Source organism: Epinephelus moara, chromosome 19 (genome assembly GCF_006386435.1).
Source record: "Epinephelus moara isolate mb chromosome 19, YSFRI_EMoa_1.0, whole genome shotgun sequence".
Classification (NCBI taxonomy): Eukaryota; Metazoa; Chordata; class Actinopteri; order Perciformes; family Serranidae; genus Epinephelus; species Epinephelus moara.
In genome coordinates, this window is record NC_065524.1 from 19848931 (window position 1) to 19872092 (window position 23162).

Here is a 23162-nt window from a genome sequence, read left to right on the forward strand (position 1 = left end):
TTAAAGATGTCTGACATTTCCTTGCCTAGGGAGAGCCTTTTTCGGGGGGGAGTAGAAGACAGTAGACCACTCACTGACCCGGGAGTGGGGCTAGTCCATAGGACTTGTACATATGGATCTGATCGAGAGGGCAGATAACCAGCAGACACAGTGGAGCCATCCCTTGAACAGAACAGGAAGTGTGTGGCGTGTCTGTCTGCTCCTGTTGTACTGTACAGTGTGTGTGTATGTGCTGAATCCTGTTGTCATGAGACGTTATTAACCCATATGTTAACTTAATGACTCTCCTACTGTTGTATGAACAGCGAAAGAAGAGTTCTCACAGTCCTAACGGTCTCCTAAGAAGTAAACTCTCCCATGAGCTACATCACAGCAGATTGATGGAGGGGCCGCCAGACGCTGAAACACTGATCTGAAATTAAATCACATTCTTTAAGGGTGTATATGTAACGTTACATTAGTTTAAATCAGGTTATGGCTGTGTTTTGCAACTTCCAGATGTTTATTGTAATTTCAAAGTTTTCTGTCTTGGCCACGTATAAGAAAAAATGGATTCGTAAAGTGAGTTGTAATTATCATTCTGTACATCAATCACAAAGCTGTTTATCCTGAAACAGTGAGCGTTACAGTGTGATAAGATCTTGGCATGGACGTAGATGAGAGATGACACATTCAACAGTTGCTTCAGTAAGCGTTGTGGCTGGCAATAAGATCACAGACTGATCATCTGCCTCCAATCTGTCCTCCTTCAGTGGGTGTGTATGTGAAGGGTAATTAGTTGTTTTAAATGATTGAAGCTGTTCGCAGGAGGGAGTCTGTCTGAGAGAGTTCCTGTGAAAGTAAGCCAAGCACGGGAGAATGTGCTTTGCTGCTTCATGGTAATATTACACATATACAAGACCGGACTTTTCATACAACTCTTAATGATATACATTTCTATGCACACTGCCCCTTCTGAATAAATAATATGCTAATGATCAGTCAGTTCATAAATCACAAGTCACTGTATGTAATAAACAGTAAAGCATAAGTTGTTTGATCCTTTTGTGTTGTTAATGAAGAATGACCCACATTAAGCCTCCAAAGCGTGACTAATAGTCAGGTCAAAACTCCTGCAATAATAGACAACAGGAACTTAAGAAGGTTATTGCTATTTTTATAACCTTCATTTAATCAGGTAAATTGGGATTGAGACCTTATTCTTAGGGAATGGGAAGTTTATTCATATAGCACATTTCAGTAACAAGGTAATTCAAAGTGCTCTACACAGAAGATCAAAAACACTGAGACAAAATGCAAATGAAACATAAAAGGAAATTTAAATACAATTAAAACAGCTGTTAAAGGCCCAGTGTGTAAGACTTAGGGGAGATTTAGTGGCATCTAGGGGTGAGGACTGCAAATTGCAACCAGCTGAAACTTCTCCTAATTAGAATTCCTTCAGTGTTCATTGTTTCAGAGGTTTTTACCAGGAGCAGAATTATCAACAGAGATCTCTCCTGCTCCAGAACATAGTAATAAACACCTGTAAAACACTGAGTAAAGCAGTAACATGTTACAAATCAGTGTTTCTCTGATGCTGTTTGGCACATTGCAGATAGCCCGCTTGTCCAGCACCTGCAAATGTGTGCTCACCTATTCTCTCTGATAACTTAATATGTGCTCACCTTTTTTTGGGCCAGAAAAAAACAGGTGAGATGTTCAGAAGGTTCTCACTGGGTGCTAAATCATCTGCAGAGGTCTCTTCCTCTCTTAAACAAATGGGCCTGGTGATTAAAACCGGTAAAAACACTGCTCTTGGTGCACAGGGGCTGCTAACTACAATGGCCGATGTGAAAATGTGAATGATCCCATCAAGAGCCAATGTTTGGTTTGTCCATTCTGGGCTACAGTAGAAGCATGGGTTAGAGTTAGCGTTAGGCGATAACCGTAGATGAGGACCCCCTCCCTGTGTAAATATAAACAGCTTTTTCTATGGTACCAAAAACACAACATTTTTTATGTGCAGGTGATTATACACTGAAGAAAACATGCTTATTATATTGTATTCCATTTCTGACAAAATTTCCCCCCCTAAATCATACACACTGAGACTTTAAAGACAGAGAGAATAGATGTTCAAAACAAGCTAAAATAGAGTAGGGCAGGCATAAAATACATGTACAGAAGTTACAGTGCAGTGTTAGAAATAAATTTGATTTAATAAAATGCAGCTGCAAACAGAAAAATCTGCAGCCTTGATTTAAAAGAACTAAGAGAGTGCACCATACAGCCTCTCATTCTTATTTTTGCATTTAAATTGTACAATAATGGGAAGGTCAACATGGGACCACTGTTGTTTTCCCTGAGTCCGCAACATTCAGTGCCCCCTGCCCCCACCCCTTTTTAATGCGCCCTATGTGGGCTTTTTTGTAAATTTATCATCTTGTGTCTCTGTCTTGCTGCAAAGACCAATCACTCTCCGGGGACGAATAAAGTTGCGAGTTGAACCCAACGATCCTTGCTCTGCTAAATGGCGGAAAGCAATTTTTATTGTATCTAATAAATAATAATAAATGTTATTTGGATTGCACTGCGGCTACATTGAGTCCAAATAGGAACAACCCCCTTAAGGAGATTAGAAAAACTATTAGTGCAAGATAAAGTTTGTCCCATGACAAAATATCTCAACCTCAGCTTTTAGGCCAGAGGGTATTATAACCATGTGATTACTGATTGCTGACAAGAAGATTAATGTAGTTGCAAGACCGGTAACAAGTGTATGAGATCAGTATAAGGTTAAATTGTTTTTGCAGGCAAGAAAACAGATGTTTAAAGATCATTTTTTGGGCTATTTGCCTTTATTATAGGACAGTTTGAGAATGACAGGACAGCAGAGAGAAGGGGGATGACACGCAGTAAAGGGCCACAGGTTGGAAACGAACCCAAGCCACTGCAAGGACTCAGTTTACATGAGAGCTAGAGGTCGCCCCTGAAACAAGTTACATTTTAATCACAACAATGTAGGCTAACAATCTTATTCAGGACAGATACAAATGCAGTACATTTACACCTATTAGACCTGATGACAGCATGAAGAGTTTAGCTGTAATCAGCCGTTGGCACAGAGACACGATTGCCTTGCTGAAGGCAATGAATTACTTACAGCTGACGTTCTTGCATTCAGACGGTACAAAGGTCAAGAAAATATAACTGGTTTATTAGTGGAACTTTGGTCCTTTATCTCCAACAGAACGTGAAGTGAAAATCTCCTGTTCAGATCCAAAACGTCGAGCTGAGAGCAAACATGTTAAGGTAAGAAAACAGATCTCTTCTTTCTGACTCTGATTGCCGTGGTCGTTAACTTGATTTTAATGTTTAACAGTGTGTGGACAGCATGGTTAGTTTCTTTGTCTGGACGAGGATCTGTTGCGTAATGTCTGTAACACATGTAAAATCTGAGCATTAATCCAGATTCTCTTCACTCATAGGTTTTCTCTGGTAGTCTGTGCGTCTCTGATACTTGGTATCACAGCGAAGCCATACAAACCATGGGTATGTATTGCTCCTGGCTGTCCGCAATATTACTCTCCAGCTCTAAATCATATATATGATAAATTATTCCTGGTGAATTTAAAATGACAAATGTTTATATATATGTAACATTTGTGCTCTTTCTTCAGAAAAAACTCACAGATGAAGCCTTCCAGGATACTGTTGTGTAAGTTGTAATTTCCTTAAACTAAACCTAAAGTGAATACTTGTCTCTTGGATTGAGGGAATGCAGACTGACATGCATGATATCTATCTCAGATCCATAGATGACAAAGGAAGGATGTCCTGGGGAGTTGAAGTGGAGCCTCCACAGGACATGGACGAGACTGACTATGACATCGACCCTAGCATGATGATTTGGAAGAGCATGGCAGGCACGGGATGGGACAAACAGCCCCTGAAGGCTGAAGAAGACTTGGATGAGCTACACCATCCTTCAATGGCTGATCTTCTCAAAGTTCAAATTCAAAACCTGGATACCCTCCCTGCTGCCGACATCCAGGCACAGCCCTGGCAGGAAGATGCTGACGTGAAGTCCAATCAGGAACCAGAGGAGGACAAAGATGACATCGACCACCCTGGTTTTAGTGAGGTGGCGCTGAACGAGCCTGAGCAAGACTGGGATGAAGTCTACCACAAAGCGAGGGAGCAGCTGGATGGATATCTGGCTCCACTACGGGCTGAATACAAAGCTGAAGCAGAGAGCCGTATTTCACACTCTGAACCAGAGAAGGATGAGGACGCGCTGTATCACCACGATGTCCAGGGTTCACCTGTGCAGATGGAGCCACTGAGACCTGAGGTTGTGGCTGAAAGTAAGGCGAGACTTCACCTTCAGCCAGAGGAGGACATGGACGACGTGTACCACCGAGATCTCCCAGAGCTCATCCCTGACCATGAGGCTGCCGCTCCTGTTTATTTGCCGTCTGAGAGGAAACACAGCGAGCCAGAGGAAGACCTGGACCATCTCTACCACCCATAACCCTTCAACAGCTCAACCTGTGTTGATGCTTATCATTTCAAATCAGACACAAACATAACCTGATACTAGGGGTGGGAGAAAAAAAACGATACAGCACAGTATCGCAATATTTTTGTGTGACAATATCGTATCGTATCGATTTTTAATTATATAAATTGTTAATTTTACAAATACAAATTAAACTTTTGGTAGCCTACTAAAACAATATAATCAACTGCTTCTTCAGTCCAATAGATACGTTTTGCTGCTGCAAAAAATGGCTGAAGTGAGATGAACAGACTTCATCTTATTAGATAATACAGATGTCGACAAAGTTTTTCTTTGGGGACATAATTTACAGTTGAAAAGGGTAATACATCGCAATATATTTTATTGCAATCCTCAGCAGATCACAACATATTTAAAATCGCAATAATGTAATTCCCACTCCCAGCTGATACACAGGTTAATAAATCACAAGTGTCATTTGAGTTCATCAAACTGTGAACACATCTAAATCTCAGTGTCACTCAAATGTGTCTTGATGATAAATATACTTTAAACACTGATCAAAGACTTTGTGTGTTTTATTTATTGAAATGTATGTACAAAACAGATGTTAGTTACAAAAGCAATAAAGTATTTCTGCTCCATGTAAACTGGAGAATAATCAGGTCATATTTACAGTATTAAAGGTTCAGTGTGTAGGATTTAGGAGGATATACTGTCAGAAATGGAAGATAATATAAGTATTTTTTCTTTTGTGTATAACCACCTGAAAATAACAATTGTTGTGTTTTCGTTAGCTCTGAATGAGCTGTTTTTATCTGCACAGGAAGCAGATCCTTGTCCTTGTCCATAGAGATCACCATGTTGCTCCGCCGTGTTTCTACAGTAGCCCAGAATTGACACTCGACTGACTGATTTGTAATGGTAAATTGCTTTACTCTGTGTTTTTACCAGTTGAAATGACTGGGTGTGTTTGTTTTGGAGGGTTCGAGACCTCTGCAGATATTTCAGCTCCCAGTAAAAACCTCCTAAATGTCTGGATCTTAAGTTATCAGAGAAAAAAGGTGAGCACACATTAGCAGGTGCTGGGCTAGTGGCCTGTCTCCACACATGCCAAACAGTGTCTGAGAAATGTTAATTTGTGACGGGAAACTGTTTTATTCAGTGTTTTTACCAGTTTAAAAATCACCTGATCTGTTTGTTTTGGAGATGAGGAGACCTGTGCAGATGATTCTGCTCCCGGGAAAAACATCCGGAACAATTAACACTGAAGGAATTCTAAGTTGGGGTTCACGTCTGACACACAGTTGAGGTTTCAGCTGGTTGCAATCTGCAATCCTCGCTAGATGCTACTAAATCCTACACACAGCACCTTTTATTTAACATGAAAAAGACTAAATTATATTTTCAACTCACAGCTTCTGGTGGAAACTGAACACCATTGAAAATTGATTGTATGGAAAAACATTCACCTTCTCTACATTTTCATGGAAAGAAGTACAGCTGTGACTAAAATCATTAGATTTTAATTACTTTAATGCGTGTGTGTGTGTCATTGTAGCAGCTCAGCAGGAATGACCCCCTTCTTCAGTATCAGGTTACCATACAGAGCTGTTTCCCTGTGTAGACAGAGCAGAAGACAGTATTTAAATTCACCAGCTTCATTTAAAAGACATGTTTGAAATAATGAGACTTTCGTAGAGCATTCTGTATTTTTTCTTAAAGGTCTAGTGTGTAGGATTCAATGGCATCTAGCAGTGAGGTTGCAGACCGCAACCAAGTGAAACTTCTCATGTGTGCCAAGCATGTAGGAAAACTACTGAGCCTGACACGAAACCCTGAATGGCCCTATCGAGAGCCAGTGTTTGGTTTGTCTGTTCTGGGCTACTTTAGAAACATGGTGGTGCAACATGCTGGACTCTGTGGACAAGGGCCTGTTCCCTATGTAGATATAAACAGCCTATTTAATTTGTATTTGCAGGTGATTACACACTAAAGAAAACATGCTTATTATATTTCATTTCTGCTGACAGATGCCCCAAAATCCTACACACTGGACCAAAGAGGCACATGCTGCTGTGCTCATTTAGCAGACACAGAATGAAACATGCAGCTACAATAATCAGATGAAGACAGAGTAAATACACACCCTGTTGCCACAACAGCGTAGGCTTTCTTGGCACGTTCATAGAAATCAAACCTCTCCACCTTTTCAAGAGGAGCCTACATGCAACAGAAATCAACACAAATTAGTCAAAAATCAAAGGAAGTTATTTAATGTTACTCACTGAAATCTGGTTTACCTGAGACCCAGCCTGACCCAGGAGCTGTGTGTAGGTGTCCCACACAGGGACAGGTAAACATCTCCATTTGTCACTGTCCACCAGATCCATGACTGCAGCCTGTGGAAACATAAGCAGATTCAACAAATGATTTTTTTTTTACCCAAGACATCACTCAGTGGTTTTAACTTTAGATTTATGGGTCCTGTACCGGAGAAGGGACGTAGGTATCCAAGGGCAACAGCTTCAAAATGGCCTCCAAAAGCTGTGGGATTCCCAAACCTACATAAAGATCAGACACAGATATAAATACATCTATTCAAAAACCATTTTCATTCACAGATAGATGTGTTTACATACCATCAGCTCTTATCTCTTTAGGACCACAAGCACAAATGGAAGATGCTGGAAAGTTTGCATCAGCAAGAACTGGAAAAAAAGAATAAACACTGAATGAACTACATCTTATATTTGTGCCCTTTCCGGCTATACAGGTTAATGATCCTGTGAGTCTGCTCTGTCACTGTTTACACTGCTGTTGACTTGAACTTAGCCTACTACCCTACAGTGACTGTACACACGTTACAGGCTAACACTGCTAGCATAGCCCACAAGAAGTAAAGTATGTTATTAAGTATCATACCCAGTTCATCCCCGTGGCCCATTTTAGCCAGAGCATACAGCAGCTCAGGTGAAATAACAGAGGGGATTCCTCTCAGCACGACCATACTGACAGCCTTCAACAAGGGAAAGAGCGAAACGAGAGGAGTCACTCCAGCTTACTTCCGGTTTCGTTTACATCCGTCAGACGTGCTAACCGACTAAAATAACGCACTAATAAAACACAAAAGCAGTTTAGCGCGTTGCTAGTCAAACATGTGTGTCGCGGTGGTTTCTCATGTTGGTCGTCAAGCCAAATATCAGATTGTTTTATGTTTCGGTTTGCCAAACTGAGAAGTTTGCGGGCAACTTAACTATCTTGTTATTTACATCCCTCGTCTTTGTAGACGCAAGGACCAGGATACGCGTCATGTGATCAGGGACTCTAATTTGATTGGTTGGAGGTGGAGTCCCTTTCACAAACTTGGAATCTAGATATTATAAGTTCAAAACATCATCAAACACATAATTTATCTTAGTTTTTGACATAAATAAATAAATAAATAAATAAATAGCGATATCATTATCTATTTTAATTATGTTAATAACATGTAGGCCTAAATAGCATTGTGAAAAAAGGCAGTTGTGCACCGCAAATGTTGCCTACATGCAATATGAAATGTATGGCTAATATTTATGTTATACTTTTAATTAGTTATTCCCAAAAATGTGCAGTGACTTTTGCAGCTAAGGGACTGGGGCCTGTTGGACAAAGCACCTTAAGTTAAGATTTTCCTTAAAGTCCCAGATAAGGTTTACTTGGGAAAAAAACAACATAAAACCCCCAAAACAAACCAAATAAAACTGTTGCACAAAACATCCTGAAGTCTTCTCCTTAATGTTTCCTTAAAATGTCTTCTTCAGGATTAAGGTTTTTCTTCTTATCTTGGTCTTATACTTAAGGAACTGCTTAAAGTTTGTTAAGCAAAGAACCTTAGGCAAAGTAAGACCAAAAACATAAAGTACCTCTGGCTCCATCTTAACCACAAAATGGTTGAGTTTAATATAAATGAGAAAAATTAAGGCATCCTGAGAAGAGTGTTTCGTGACTGGGAGAACCTGATGGACACACTTGATGGTGAGCAAATGATTTTGTACTTTAAATTCTACCAGAAGTCAATTCATGATTGTGACTGCCTGGGGTTGGATCACTCAACTTTCAAAAGCTGTGCTCCAGCCCCTTTACAAAAATGATGCTCTGTAGTTTTATGCAACGTGATCTTTACAGTCTGTTATTGGAGAGGTATTTAATGCAAGCCTTAAGTGTCACACTTAAGAAGCAAAGTTAAGGTGCTTTGTGCAACTGGCCTCTGTTCTTGATAGAACTTTTTTTTTCTGACAAAAGCAATCATTGCACATGATATATTCAAGGCCCACTGGAAATTTGAAAATCCAATGATTATTTCTGTTTTTACAGTTTCTGTCTATGATGAATGGTGTAATTTTGGTGAGATTTAGATTTTTTTAAAAGGCATTTTTTCTTTAAAAATCACCTGTAAAATAAATACAAAAGACAACCATTTAGATTTGTATGCCCCGCCCCTACACCAAAATAAAACCTCCCTCCCCAGTGCTTAAAAATCACTTGACATACCTCCCCTTTTTGTACCACCCCTCCCTCCTCATATAACTAACGAACAGTCCCTAAGTAAAAGTTATTTAATGACATTGCTGCACCCTGTCTCTTCTCGTTATAAAACAGGGTAAAGTGCCATTAGTCCTCAGACCTCAGGGTCGGTTAATCTTCGTTCTGTGTTGTTCCTGACAGCCTTGGGTGGGCATAATTCAAAGCAGACACCGGTGAATGTGTTATTCCGACACGGTCTCTGGTGCCAAGAATGTGAGATAATGAAAATATTTGTCAGATGAAAACCACTCCACCCGGCCTGTTTCATCTGAGCCAGAGAAACTCTCAGCTGGATGGCAGAAAAATGCTGAGGAATCCTTTCCATGACCGCAGATCCTGGCTCTGTGAGAAAAAAAAATCTGCATATAAAAACAGGCTATCATAAAAATCAAGTTACGGCACTGAGCACTGCAGGCTTGTGGCTTATATAGTGACTTTACAACCCTTATACAGCTGCTGTTGATAATGAACAGGAGAAACGTGTTGGTACTTTATTGAGTGTTTTTAATCTGCAAATATTAGATATCTAGCCTATATATGCTCGTAATATTTCTTCATTCCAGACCTATAATGTCTGACTTTATCCCTGTAATATTCACCTATAAGACATGAGATGTTTTGTGTATAATGCCAAACTCTGACATAGTTTTGTGCTAATCGTGCAGGACAAAGTGAGCCCACATCACATTAAATCTTATAAGTTTTTAAGTAGGTTCCTATGGAAACGGGTAAGTAGCCTATTTGCTTTCTTTTCTTTAAAGCAGTTTTTGGTCACCTTTGCTTCAAGTTGTGCAAATAATTTTTAGAGTGCATGCATTTATCTATGAAAATATAAAAGTGAAAAACATATAAAACCAGATAAAGTCACCAACAGGACTGAGGCAGTGCAGTTTAGGAATATGAGAGTGGTTTTTGGAGAGGGATGGGAGTCTGCTGCTGTGCAGGAGAAAAGGCCCTTGCAGGAGCCAGGCCTGTCTGCCGGACTGAAAGCCCCTTTCTCCCTCTCCGGACACATGCTGCTCCCTCTTTATTTCGCCTTCTTTAAATGAGTTTATCACGCTATGAGGGTCTGCGCTGCCAAAATGTAACGTTTTGCCCCCTTTGTCTGTGTGGAGAGCCTCAATTGAGTCTACATTTATTATTTTGACCTTTCGGTAGCCTCAAAGAGAGGAGCTTCTTTTCGGGCCCTTCTCTACAGACTTTTGTGCTTCCCCGCAGAGAGAGGAGACGAGTTTTTTTTCTCTCTCCTCCCTTTTTAAAGTTTTGTTCCAGCGGGCTGACAAGAAAGCGAGCTCCAGGGGAATATTGAATGAAAATAAAAATCAATTAGGCCATGGCCTTGTGGAGATATGGGGCGCCGCCGTGTGAAGATCAGAGAGAGAGAAAGGTGCCTGGCGATGATTGAAGCGGCCAAAGAAAGCGCACACTAACCAAATTTGTTCTGGTGTTTTCTTTGAAGTCAAAATCATCGTTTTATGTGCTCCCGAATATTTTCAGCCAATAGATGATGCGCAAGAATTTACATAGAGGATCTGTAAGGCTTTTTATAGGCTATCTCATAAGCATTGTTTGTCTTTTTTGCTGCTGGGAGTATAATTTCCTTAAAATCCTTGGAGTTAAATCTATCAGAAATAATCATATTCAGTGACACATTATCAAAAGATTTTGATCCTAAGTCCTTAAAGTTGAAACCATTGACGCCTGTGCTGTGATACAGGAATCAAACAAGCCCATTTTCCTTTGGTAGACTGTTGGAAACATGTTCAAATCTTATTTGACAGGGCTGACAGGTGAGCTTTTAGAATGTTTTTCTGCGTGGCTGACTTCTCCCTTTCTCTTTTTAACAGTATTGTAATTACTTGACATTATAACTGTCACTTCACACTCATTTGGACCAAATTAAGGGCTCATCTGCGAACAGCCCGGTGCCCGTCCGTCCCACTGAATTTATAGTCTGTCCAGTGTCTGATCCTGTGAAGCAGCACAACAGCCACACCTGGTGGTGTGAAGGACACACTGAGTGAGTCCTGAGTGAACTGAACTCACTAGAGTGAAGTTTTCAGCTTGAGATTTGGAAGACACTAGTTACTGAATTGTATATTTCAAAGAGACATTAGGAATCAGCCTCTGAAACCAGGACTTAGACTGTTCATTACCGTAAAACTTCAATTAGTAGCCCAGGATGTTATTTGTTTAAGTTACTGACCTCAGCAGGCCTATATTTGGGACAGGCCTTTAATTCATTTTACAGAAAACTGTTGCTCAGCAAAGAGAAAATACGATCACATTGTTTATTTGAACCAGTATGAATATTGTTTGTAGAAAATTAGGCTTTGAATAAAATAGCCTACCATTTATGTGTTATGTTGTGACACTTGTTTCATGGCACCTGAGGATTACGGCACCCAGCATACTGCCACAACACAACTTTTCCCTGTTAAAATTATATTCATAACTTGGATTAAGTTTTATGAAAAACCCCTTTAATTCTTGCGATTGTTGGACCCTTATGGACTAAAGGAATATACCTTACTGGGTAATCGAGGAGCGGACACATTCTGACTTTATCACAGCTTCAGAGGAAGGGAGTCATCACTTGTTTTCATCATGCTGATAAACCTGAATGAATTACAGTCATCTCTGATGCTCATGGTCTCAGTAAAATGAACTGTACTGAGCTAACGATGTGTAGCATCTCCATACTGACAAAATTTTGAATATTTATATTTGTATCAGCGATCTTCACAGCGAACTAACGTTAGCTCAAGAGGGTAGTCAACAATCTGGTTTTATACATCTAAAGAACTTCTATAATAAATGAACTGCTTGGCAACCAGACCAGGCGTCTAATAAAGACAGGCCTTTCTTTGTCAAAAAGTGTAGCTACACCAGGCTAGTAAAAGGGACTGGGCGTTTAATTGAAGTTTTACGGTATATGCAATCACTCTGCATCACCTAAAATTGTAAATGTATAGTTAAAAACACTCAAAAACTTGCCTGACTTTCTAAGGACCCATAATAAAATTTCAATTACCATTCTCAGTGTGTAACATGAGTATTGCTTCATCTAAAAAATGTAGCACAATTTAAAAGTAATAGTGGGGCATAACAAAGGTAAGGAAACTTTGGAATTAATGACCCTACATGTTAAATCACACTGTCATATCAAACATATCAGATTTAAAGTCTATTCAAATGTAATTAAAGCCAGCAGGCAAACATGGAGGGAGAGAGTGCTACCTTATGTCAACAGCTTCAGGAAATAAAGTTGCCATTACGTTACATTTTGTTTAACAACTATATCCCATGACTTTTCCCAAACCTTTCAAGGGTTTTAGTAATTCCATGACATCCCCAGGAAAACAAGATTGTGGAGTCCATGAATTTTTCAGGTTTTCCATGACCGTGGGAACCCTGGAACAAATACAGCAGACCAATCTCTCCATTTGTGTTCATGTCTCAGTCACAGTGCTGAAAACCACACTGAAGATTTATTTGTAAAATGTACAGAGAAATAAGCTGCCTACAAAATGCAGACAAACATTTAATAGTGAAAATGAAAAGGCAAAGTCAGTACGAGTCATCAGGACTGATTCCTCCTGTAACACACTGGCAAAGTCATCAAACAGTACTCACAGTCAAACCCCACCGCACTCCTGCACCCATTTGATTGTGATACCAAACCTCAGCAGGCAGAGCTTCACTGTGATAAAACAGCAATGTGCAATCACTCAGTTCCAAACCCTAATTCAAACATCTTGTATGTTTCACTACAATCAGGATTTTATAGTCTTCAGCTTATTGCAGATAAGGAAATGACCGGCTGATATCAAGGACGTTGTGTTCTTGGCTTGCTCTTTTTTAATTGTCCTGGAAACTGGCTTTTCTCTTCTCCACAAATGCTGTCATGCCTTCTTTACGATCATTCTGCAGGGAAACACAGACACACACATCATGACTGAACTGTCAAAATCAGAGTCACACCCCTCCATCACTCACTCTCAGATGGGCTCTTGTACTCACTGTTGCAAAGGTACAGTGGAATAAGCGCTTTTCCAAACGATTACCCTCAGCCAACGTCAGCTCAAAGGCTGCAATCACACGGAAGAACAAGTCAGACACTAAATCAATTTAGCAGGTTTAAGGATATTCGACATTTTTTTAAATTAACTGAACAAACTTTACACACCTGCGTTAACGGCCTCTTTAGCCATAGCAGAGACCAGTTTGGAGTTGGCAGCAATTTTCTCCCCACATTTAACAGCTTCAGACACCAGCTGGTCCACCGGATAAATTTTACTCACCAAACCTGGAAAACACAAAAAGCTACTGAAGCAAGTATGATACATATATGAAGAATGGTTACTTTATTAGGTACACTGGTGCAGTCTAATGTAAGAGGCTCATATCCTAACTTTAGTAAAGTGCATGTCTGCGCTTAAGGTGTTTAATATCTCTGTTACCCAGTGGTGGAAGAAGTATTCAGACCCTTTCCGTGAGCCAAAGTACAAATACAATAATCTAAAGAGTCCTTTATTCAGCAAAATGTATTCAACATATTAGAAGTAAAATGACTTATTCTAGAGATAAGTGCCCCCTGTGACTGACATATTATTATAGACTACATCATTAGATTGTCAGTGATGTTGATGTGTTAAAGGAACTGCCGTAGGTGGTTTAACGTCTTTATATAAAAAGTTAAATAGTTTAGTCCAGTGGTTCCCAACACTGGGGTTGGGCCCCCTCCAGTGAGTCACAAGATGAATCTGAGGGGTCATGACATGATTAATGGGGCAGCAAAGGAGAAACAACAAAGTTCTACTTCACAAATTTATTTTCCGTTTTTGGACATTTTTTGTAATCTTAGCTTTTTTGGAGCATTGGATAATTTTACCTCTTGGGACCTCAAATTATTTAAATGAAATCATAAGAGAAGTTAACAGGGGAAATGTCTGTTTGGTGGAACTGCCAACAACTAAAGGCAATCTAAGATCTGACAAACAGCACCAGGGAGACAAAAGGCAAGTTTCATTCTTCACAATGCATTGTATTTTATAAGCATAACATATATGTTTTATGTGAAATCTTAATCTGCAAAGTGACAAAGTAATTAAACCAGTTGAATAAGTGCAGTGGAGTAATATGCGCAACATTTCCCTCTTGCCTGTGGTGGAGTTTAAGTATAAATGAAATGGAAATTCTCAAGTCAAGTACAGGTGAGAGGCTCTGTACAAAAATACACCACCACACTTGAGTGGGTCATAATGAGGTCATAAATATTCTTCCGTACTGATCGATTAGCTGGAGAGAAGGCAGAATCAGTCGATCAAGATTTTCTTTGCTTGACTACAGTCCTTATTACTTTCCAACACTGCTGTTACCTGACTGCTTGGCGTCTTGCGCAGTTATTCTGTCTCCTGTAAGTACCATCTCCATCGCCAGGGATTTGCCCACCGCACGGGTCAGGCGCTGGGTGCCACCCGCCCCTGCAGGTAGACAGGCGTCATTTACAGCTGCTCCAACAGCAAGAATCTGGTAACTTTAGTATAAGGAAGACAAATCTGAACAGGAAGGAAAGTCAGTACTAATGAGTCTTTACCAGGAATGGTCCCCAGCAGGATCTCAGGCTGGCCGAACTGCGCCTTCTCTCCGGCGTAGATGATGTCACACATCATTGCCAGCTCACAGCCTCCACCCAGCTGAAACAGAAGAATGTGTACAGTGACTTGTCTTACTGACGTTGTTTCATACCCCATTTACAGTTTATGCATCCTGAAGAGGCTCAAGGACCTTTCACTCAATTAAAACATTAATAATAGAAATAAAATGTAAAACACACTCACAGCAAATCCGTTGACAGCTGCAATCACAGGCTTCTTCACTGTGGACACTCTGTTCCAGTGACCCAGGAAGTTTCCCCCGTAACACTCCTGGAAAGTTCGATTCTGCATCTCTTTAATGTCTGCTCCCGCTGAAAGACACAAAAGTCGAGCTGTTATTTCAGCTCCTCATAGGAGGAAAAACGCAAAAACAAGCACAGAGAACATGCTTACCAGCAAAGGCTCTGTCGCTGCCAGTGATGACGATAGCGCCTATGTTGCTGTCTTCCTCAAAGGCATCCAGGGCTGATCCCACGTCCTTTATCAGCCCGTCACACAAAGCGTTGAGAGCCTTGGGTCGGTTCAACTGGATGAAACCCACATCTTTGTTCTCACCTCGCTTTTCCACCAAGATATACTCATACTGACCTCCTGCAGGAAGAGAGAACCAACACCGATGGTCAGATAAGTCTATTGTGTATTTAGTATCACTGGTTTCTGCAGGAACAGTTTCACAATTGTGCTGGCAAAAGCATTAAACAATGACAGAAAAACCAGTAGGAATGATATGACCTAAAGTTAATTATTCTTATATCACTTTTGTTTTCAGTACTTCCCAGCTGTGTGTAACAATAATGCGAGCCTTGCCCAGGAGTGACGATCAGCCTCCTAGCTACTGGAGCCAGCAGTAGTGAAAGTGCCTCTGACATTTTATCAACATTAGAGAACATATCTAAGATCTTTGGAAATTAAATCTTATTGAAGAAACTGAATTCGATCCTTTTTTAGTCCTGTAAAGACCTACTGTACACGGGTTGTCACCAACTCCTTAACTGGGAGCGGCGTAGACTTTCAACAGGTGATGCCGGGTCACCGAAATGGTCTGAGTCCTGGTTAATCATTCAAGAAAAGGTGAAGGATCAACTCTGATGGCCTTGTGCTGAGGTCTTACAGAGACCTTGGAGGCCCCTGATACACCTTTAAGAGTGTGGTTGGTGCTGGCATACAGCTGTTATGTAAGGTAGGGCTTTAAGAGAAAATCCACCCCAAAAACAGAATTCACTCGAGTTACTTCAATTGTTTTGGACCTTTTACATGTCAAACTGTTGACATCACATTTAATTAAGGCAATCTTGCTTTCTTTTACAGATTTTTTTAGAAAACAAACTTAAAACACATCAAAATTGAATGACCTTTTCAACTTTTTATCATCTGTGCACCACACTATTTCATAATTTCATGGAAAATACGCTGCACACTACCCTCTTCTTGTTGACGGCTCCTGCATTGAGCAGTCAGGAGCACAAAGTTTCTTAGTGAGCACATTGCTGATGACCTCAGGTGGTCACGCAACAACACCTCCCACACTAAGAGAGCACGACGTCTCCACCACCTCCACCGTCTTAGGAGAGCCACCCTCCCCACACCTATCCTGTTCACCTCCTACACAGAAACCATCAGGTGTGTCCTGACCAGCTGCATCACTGGTAAGGGATCTGTAACAACTAAGACCACAAGTCTCTACTTGGGATGTGCGCCATTAACTAACTAGTTGATTAAATGCTGCTACCCTTAATTGTCGGCCCCAAAAATACATGTCATTTAGATTTATTATTAGAATTATTTTTATTGTATGCTATTACATTTACCCAATTAAAATGCTGTTGTAATAATCAGGCAAAAAAAGCGTTTAACAATTTTTAATGGCTCTATTTTTCAGTCAACATTTGACCTTATAGATAATACTGTGCTTAGTTTTGACTATTCCCTGAGTGCTTTCCTACTTTTAGACTAGTTGGCTAGTCCAAGTTGAAACTATGATTTAAACACCAAGGAAATGAGTCGTTAGAACATTCCTAGTCTTTACAGAGGATGGTGCTCCATCGACGACATTTTTACTAAACACTGAACAAACGGCGTCTAAAAGACCTCTCCTGTAGCTTACCTCATGTTAATGCTCACCATCATAACCTGTATGACTGACCTGCAACATTCATACGTAAATATCCTCAGGGATCAGATAACTACTACTTTTGCACAGCTTACTTTATATTTGCGACTTCTACAACTCTCATGTAGTTGTCCTGTATATTGCACACTATTGCACAGTGTGTTTGTCCTCTGCTTTGTTTGCACATTATGTGTGGCCTGAATGTTTGCTTTTAGAGCTCGGTGATATGGAAAAAATCAAATATTACGGTTTTAATGACCAAATATGATTGATATTATGACAATATTGTATGGTTGACTACTGGTGCTGTCACAAAATATTCACACAATAAGATTGTCGATAAATAATCATCAGTAATGTGGATATAATGATTAAGTGCATAAGGGCAAATAATTGAACAGTTAGAACAGTCTGGTAAGTTCAGAAAATCACATCACGTTACTGTAATGCAGCCTTTAAAACTAGGAAAACACAACACTTATGATATCCAAAATCTAAGAGAATATCTAGTCTCATATCACAAATTTGATATGATATCACAGTTATCTCTGGTCTCCCCACTGCACTCCTTAACAGGCTTCAAATCAGTCATAACTCTGCTACCTGGATCATTACCCGCACCCAATCATCTGACTACATCATCTCCACTCTCATCCAGCTACACTGCCCCCCTGATCAGTACCTGATTGATTACAAAAACCTTCTGCTCATCTTAAAAGCCCTCCACAACCTAGCCCCCACTTATCTGTCTGACGTTCTCCAGGAGTAAAACCCCTCTCGCTCTCTATGCTCTTCCTCTGCTGGTCTCCTCACCATTCCCACCTCACACCCTAGCACCATGGGTGCCAGGGCCAAGCCTCTGGAACTCCCTACCTCCACACATGCAACAGTCCAGCAGCATAACATCCTTCAAATCCAATCTCAAATCCCACTTATTCAAACTAGCTTGCACCTTATGTGTACTCTGAATGTTTGCTTCACTCCCGCTGTATGTTAATCTGTCATTCTTTTGTGTACTGTACTGCGATATATCCAGATGGATGGCAGTAAAGTCTCTCTTATCTGCCAGAGGGTCTTAAAAGTGTTAATTATTGCACATCTGTCCACATATCCGCACAGTCACTCTGACTGCTGTCGCACTGTTATTCAGCCACATCTCTGGAGCAGCTTCAGGATGTGTCTCTGGACTAAAATCGACAATGAAATGTTAACTGATGCCATCAAATTGTCCTTGTTGTACTTAGGAGTTTTAATATGGGTGTTTCTTATCCAGCTTTTGGTGATGTAGTTTTAAATTCTTCAGTTGTCTTTTGTTTTCTAACATCTTAAGACAATACTGGAAATAGGTGTTTTCATTTTAACACCATATTTTTTTTAGATATTTGGTCTGTAATCCATAAATAAATCATATCAAACACCTAAAAATCACAAATAAATTCTAGGCTGTACAATAATAGTAACACCTGTAAATTCCATTTTAGGGTGGAATTTCCCTTTACACAGTTCAGGTCCTCATGTCAACAACGTGCTCAGAGATTATCCTCCATTAAAGACGCTCAAACGTTACATGGTGCAAACAACACCACACACAGCTGAATTAAAACAAGTTATGTGGCAGTCTGCTCCACATGTGTCGCACATTCAGTGACGCAGGTTTCTTGACACTGTGGCTGCAGGGCCACTGTGCTCGTGCAGCTGCAGTAACCTGACCCCGGACATGTTTTTAGACACACACCTGAGCTGTAGAGGCGGGCAGCGGACAGCAGGGCCGGGGCTGCTCTGGAGGACTTCAGGAGGGAAGCAGCACTTCTGCAGAGGAAAGCCATGACAGCGACGACGGTAGGCTGTTGTCAAATGAACTTGCTCCAAGATCGCTGAGGCTACTTCCGCCTGCTTCTTCTTCGTTGGTGTTTTTTCCATGAAGTAGCATGTTTCACAAACTCACATCACTGCCCCCTGCTGTCTGTTGTTGTAACTACCCCCACCGCCCTCCTCTGAGCTTATTGATCAGTCCTCTCACTTTCAATAAAATTAAATACAGTGTTCTGTATTCATGCAAATACTGTGTTATTATAGCATTTTTAATTCTTCTTATTGTTTACTCCAGGGTCACATATAAAACAATAACAATTAGCTGATATTATTTATTTATTATACCTTTTTCTAAAGGCTGCCACACAGTATTAGCCTATTGTCTCATATCCTCCTGAGATTTTTGTTTGGTATGCATTATTAATTTCTCCTAGCTATTTGGGATCAGTAGGACTCGATAAGTATAAAAAACTAAACAATGTCAATGTCCCAATGTCCTCAGATGAGTACTTCCTAATTAACAGTGTCTTAGCTTGTTACTGTGACTTAAATCAGTCACATTTGTATTCCATATCAAACTACAAATATTATTAATCATAAATAAACAACTTTCAAACATAAAATGTGATCAGGTTTTCAACCTAGTTCACTTTTGTGTCAGGATTGGCTGCAGACTGACTTGGCAGAGATGGCTGTCATCTTGTTTTTACATGGATTAGTGTATTGTGCAAATTATCCTTCTGCAAGTTCACTGACAGAAACCTTGTGACAACTTTTACTCCCTCAAGATGGTCATGGTTGATCGTCTTCTCTGCGCTCTGCCAGGGCCACTAGATGGGACAAAAAAGTGTCCATGAAAGGGGACAACAAGTCTGAGTTAAGTAGAATGAAGTACAACCCAAAATGAGATGTCCTCATATGAGGATGCAGGGTCTCAGGAGTTACATACGTCCTGGTGAAATAAAATAAAAATGTATATATTATTATTATCTGATCTTAATAGCATTATCTTATAATATCTGGTAAAGTGTTCAATACAAAGGAAAATGTATATCATATATTATTTTTATTTATTTATTTTTTTACATAAAAAAATATTTTAAAGAATAAACAGATACACATGTTGGTTAAAATGGGCAGGAGCCTACATTGGTGCAGATTACGAGTGGGACACAGGGGACACATTCCCCTAAATATTTTGTGTTTGTAATATCATTTTCTGGGTTGTGTGCAATGCTACTCTTCATTGTATGTCATATTCAATATAACGTTGGTTATAAGGAGCAGTCTGCTTTTTCCACCAGTTTTTTTTTTTAGTAACTCTTGTACTTATCATACTCCTATTGTTACTCTGTTAGGCACCGGTTTTTGCTTTTGCTTCTTCAAACACCACTATCTTGTATATTTTGCCAGATATTTAATACTCTACTGTTATAAAGCTGGGCCAAGTGACCCTGACCTGGGGAACCCACTGGTTGTGTGGTTGGTATTGGTTGTGAGTGATTAAAATTGTGGTTATTGTACTTTGTGTAATTTGAAGCATTCTCTGGCACAAGAATTTCCTTTGATATAAATAAAGTTCTATTGAACTGAATTGAAATGAAAATAATATTAAAAATATGAAAGTAGCAGAGGACTTTTATTTTGACTAGACTGATGCTGCAGAAAAGGTACACATCGGTGCATAAAAAACACCATAACATAGAAAATTAAGTGTTTGATGCTGAAAATTTTCTGTCAGAGGGCCTCTAAATCTCAGCCTCATAGGTGCCTCCCTAGTGTGAAAATAAAACCTAAGCCCTTATTCATTTATGAAAAGATCACATACATACATAATAATAATAATAATAATAAATTAAGTTAGGGATTTTAATCAACAGCAAGCTTCCCTTTTCCATTTCCATTCATACATAGAATACGTGTAGAAATAATCCAGTGAACACCTTAGAAAAAGAAAAACTAATATTAAAGGCTCCCCATCCAAGAAGCTTTTGATTAGATTCATAAAGCAGCATCTCTTCAGATGTGCCTGTGAGCGCGCGGCGCGTTCTGGTGTTCTTCTGCGTGAACGAGCCTGCATCGTCCGTGACAACCCCTTCTCCTCTTTCCACCGAGTGCCAAAACACAAGGAAGGATAAAACACACGGAAATAAGGTAAGCACCGAACATCAGGATATACTGGTTACACGGGGACGTGGGTGTGTATGGCGACAATGTGTTTCTTTATAAACGGTGGTGTGATTCCTTCAGGCTACAGCACAGAAGCGTTCAGGCTGATTTATGATAATAGGGACATCATGCATGCATGCATCTACAAATCGTTTTATTATATCACTGCACGGATAATAGTGAAAATGTATTGTACATTTCTACTCAATGATACAGTTTCTTGTTAGAGCTCAGTAATACATTTCAGATGATTGCCTATTAGGTACTGACAATGCCATATTTATTTATTTTTTCTTATTCATCCTAAGACAGAATGTTTTTTATTTCAAGTGTATGAAGGCTGAAAGCCAGCAGCAATGTTCTCTGGTGAGCATGTTTATTTTTATACTGACCTACTTTAATGGAGAGGGGCAATCTGCAACACAGAAATGTCTTTATGAAGACAACAACACTGAACACCACACGGACATCTCATATTTGTCCACCAGCAGTGTGAAAATACTTCATCAGTGCTGCTGGTATATTATGTTACAGCAGTTTAGGGTGATGTTGTGATTATTCATACAGAATTGACCAGTAAATAGAAAGCACTGACTGTCCTGCAACCTCAAATCAAAAGATGTCTGTGTGTTTAACGCCTACATACTCAAGACAGATGGGTGATTTCTCCATTTCACACATTAAAGGTGCAGATATTCCTCAGGTTTGATTGTTTGCTACATTATGTATTCCTCCTGCACAGATGTCAGGGATGAACCAGGTGCTTGCAACATGCTGGACTTGCCTCCTGCTCTCTGCTTTCCTGTGTGAGCCGGTGCTGTCCAAGGGCGGTCGTGGAGGGTCCCGGGGTTCCTCTCGGGGCACCCACTCCCGCAGCTCCACAGCGGGGAGTTACCGGGGAGCAGGCTCCTACGGTGGGACCCGCTCCCGCTTCAGGGCCGCAGGGCGCTCGTCTCCAGTGAGGGTGGCAGCGGCGGCAGCAGCAGGGGCAGCGGTGGCCTTAACAGCGGAGAAATGGTACGCCTCTGCCTACCGCCGCAGCAACGCCGACAGCTCAGACGAAGAGCTGGATTACTACAACAGGACCAATTACTTTGATGCACTCATGTCAGGCTCAACTCAAAATGGATCTTCTCTCTCTCAGCTGGTTTATATCATTATTGCAACATTTTACCCAAACTATGGACTCTTGGTGGACACTATACTGTAGATGCTCAGCTTATTTTTTAGGATGAATTCCTGAATCAGTCTATGACTGAGCTTCTGCTCTGGATCTGACTGTAATGTGTAGGACTGGCTGGACCTGCAGTGGAACGACCAGTTAGGTGCAACACAGTGGGGGAAGGACAATTACAAAAACATCACTGTACTGTATGATTTTACACTTCTAATCTATACCAAGAGACAAATGTACATAACCAGCACAGTATTTAATGAGACATTTCATCTCCGTCAGTGTCAAATCTACATGTGTGTGACAGAAACTGGGGCCGAACTCCTTTGCTTCCTTAAAGCTTGATTCCTGATCTAATTCTGAAAATCAGAAAATGAATAACCTTTGTAAGTGTACTGCCAATCTCAACTGTATCTTAAAAATCTTTATTTTCATAATATGCACAAAAAGGTGCAAAGTAAATGACCAGCATGAGTACAACTGAGCCAAATAATTTGTATGTATTAAGCAAACTTGGGGCTAAATATAAAGCCTGCTAACACTTTAAGACATTCCAAAAAATTTTCTCGGAGTCAAAGCACCAAGTTTGCACCAGCATTATTGAAAATACAACATCCCCCAGCAATTTTTATAATCTTCAATTCAACTTTTTGTTTTGAGACAGAAAAAAAATTACAATTTTTGGAAGTTTTTCACTCTATCTGCAGAACTGAATTCACCACTGGATTTAAAGATCTATGTATTAAGGCAGTCCCATCTGCAGCCATAAAGATGATTCTCTACCATCAGACAAGGCAAATGAGAGTATTGTTTGTTGAAAAAGCTAAAGTGCATTCCCACAATCATCTTGAATCTCTGTGCAATCCATACCCTTTTATAATACCTGAAATTAAGCCACGTCATGTCTGCGAGGGACACTAGAAAACAAGCTGCTGCTCTCAGTTATTCATGTCTCTGATGGGCTGTCCATCGTCCCAGGAGAGATTTTTTTTACCTGCAGTAGACACTCAGGAGCAACAGACTGTTCCATATCAATAAGTGCACTCTCTGACATTGTACAACACTTATGTACATAATAAATTAAGAGTTTGTTATCACTGTCTTTATGCTAATAAATATCCTGTTTACACCACGTCAGATTTCTGCCTCATGTATTCCAAAGGC

The 23162-nt window shown here is 40.2% G+C and overlaps 4 protein-coding genes across 4 annotated transcripts; 2 read left to right on the plus strand and 2 right to left on the minus strand.

Moving 5' to 3' along the window:
* Positions 1–2965: 2965 nt before the first annotated feature.
* si:ch211-217g15.3 (uncharacterized protein LOC368914 homolog) lies at positions 2966–5061 on the plus strand. Its single transcript, XM_050071796.1, has 4 exons — positions 2966–3294; positions 3471–3534; positions 3663–3700; positions 3793–5061. The coding sequence occupies exons 1-4, from the start codon at positions 3287–3289 to the stop codon at positions 4514–4516; spliced, it is 834 nt and encodes a 277-aa protein (XP_049927753.1). The 5' UTR covers positions 2966–3286; the 3' UTR covers positions 4517–5061.
* Positions 5062–6022: 961 nt separating this feature from the next.
* fuom (fucose mutarotase) lies at positions 6023–7588 on the minus strand. Its single transcript, XM_050071797.1, has 6 exons — positions 7430–7588; positions 7147–7215; positions 6998–7068; positions 6808–6906; positions 6654–6727; positions 6023–6123 (listed from the first exon to the last, which is right to left on the minus strand). The coding sequence occupies exons 1-6, from the start codon at positions 7512–7514 to the stop codon at positions 6057–6059; spliced, it is 465 nt and encodes a 154-aa protein (XP_049927754.1). The 5' UTR covers positions 7515–7588; the 3' UTR covers positions 6023–6056.
* A 4930-nt stretch (positions 7589–12518) lies between these two features.
* Positions 12519–18751, minus strand: echs1 (enoyl CoA hydratase, short chain, 1, mitochondrial). The gene is made up of 8 exons (XM_050071911.1): positions 18579–18751; positions 15127–15324; positions 14917–15044; positions 14673–14772; positions 14455–14559; positions 13263–13382; positions 13097–13164; positions 12519–13000 (listed from the first exon to the last, which is right to left on the minus strand). Exons 1-8 carry the CDS (start codon positions 18667–18669, stop codon positions 12935–12937), a joined length of 876 nt encoding a protein of 291 aa, XP_049927868.1. The 5' UTR covers positions 18670–18751; the 3' UTR covers positions 12519–12934.
* A 1956-nt stretch (positions 18752–20707) lies between these two features.
* Positions 20708–23130, plus strand: sprn (shadow of prion protein). Its single transcript, XM_050071864.1, has 2 exons — positions 20708–20809; positions 21567–23130. The coding sequence occupies exon 2, from the start codon at positions 21567–21569 to the stop codon at positions 22032–22034; it is 468 nt and encodes a 155-aa protein (XP_049927821.1). The 5' UTR covers positions 20708–20809; the 3' UTR covers positions 22035–23130.
* The last annotated feature ends 32 nt before the right edge of the window (positions 23131–23162 follow it).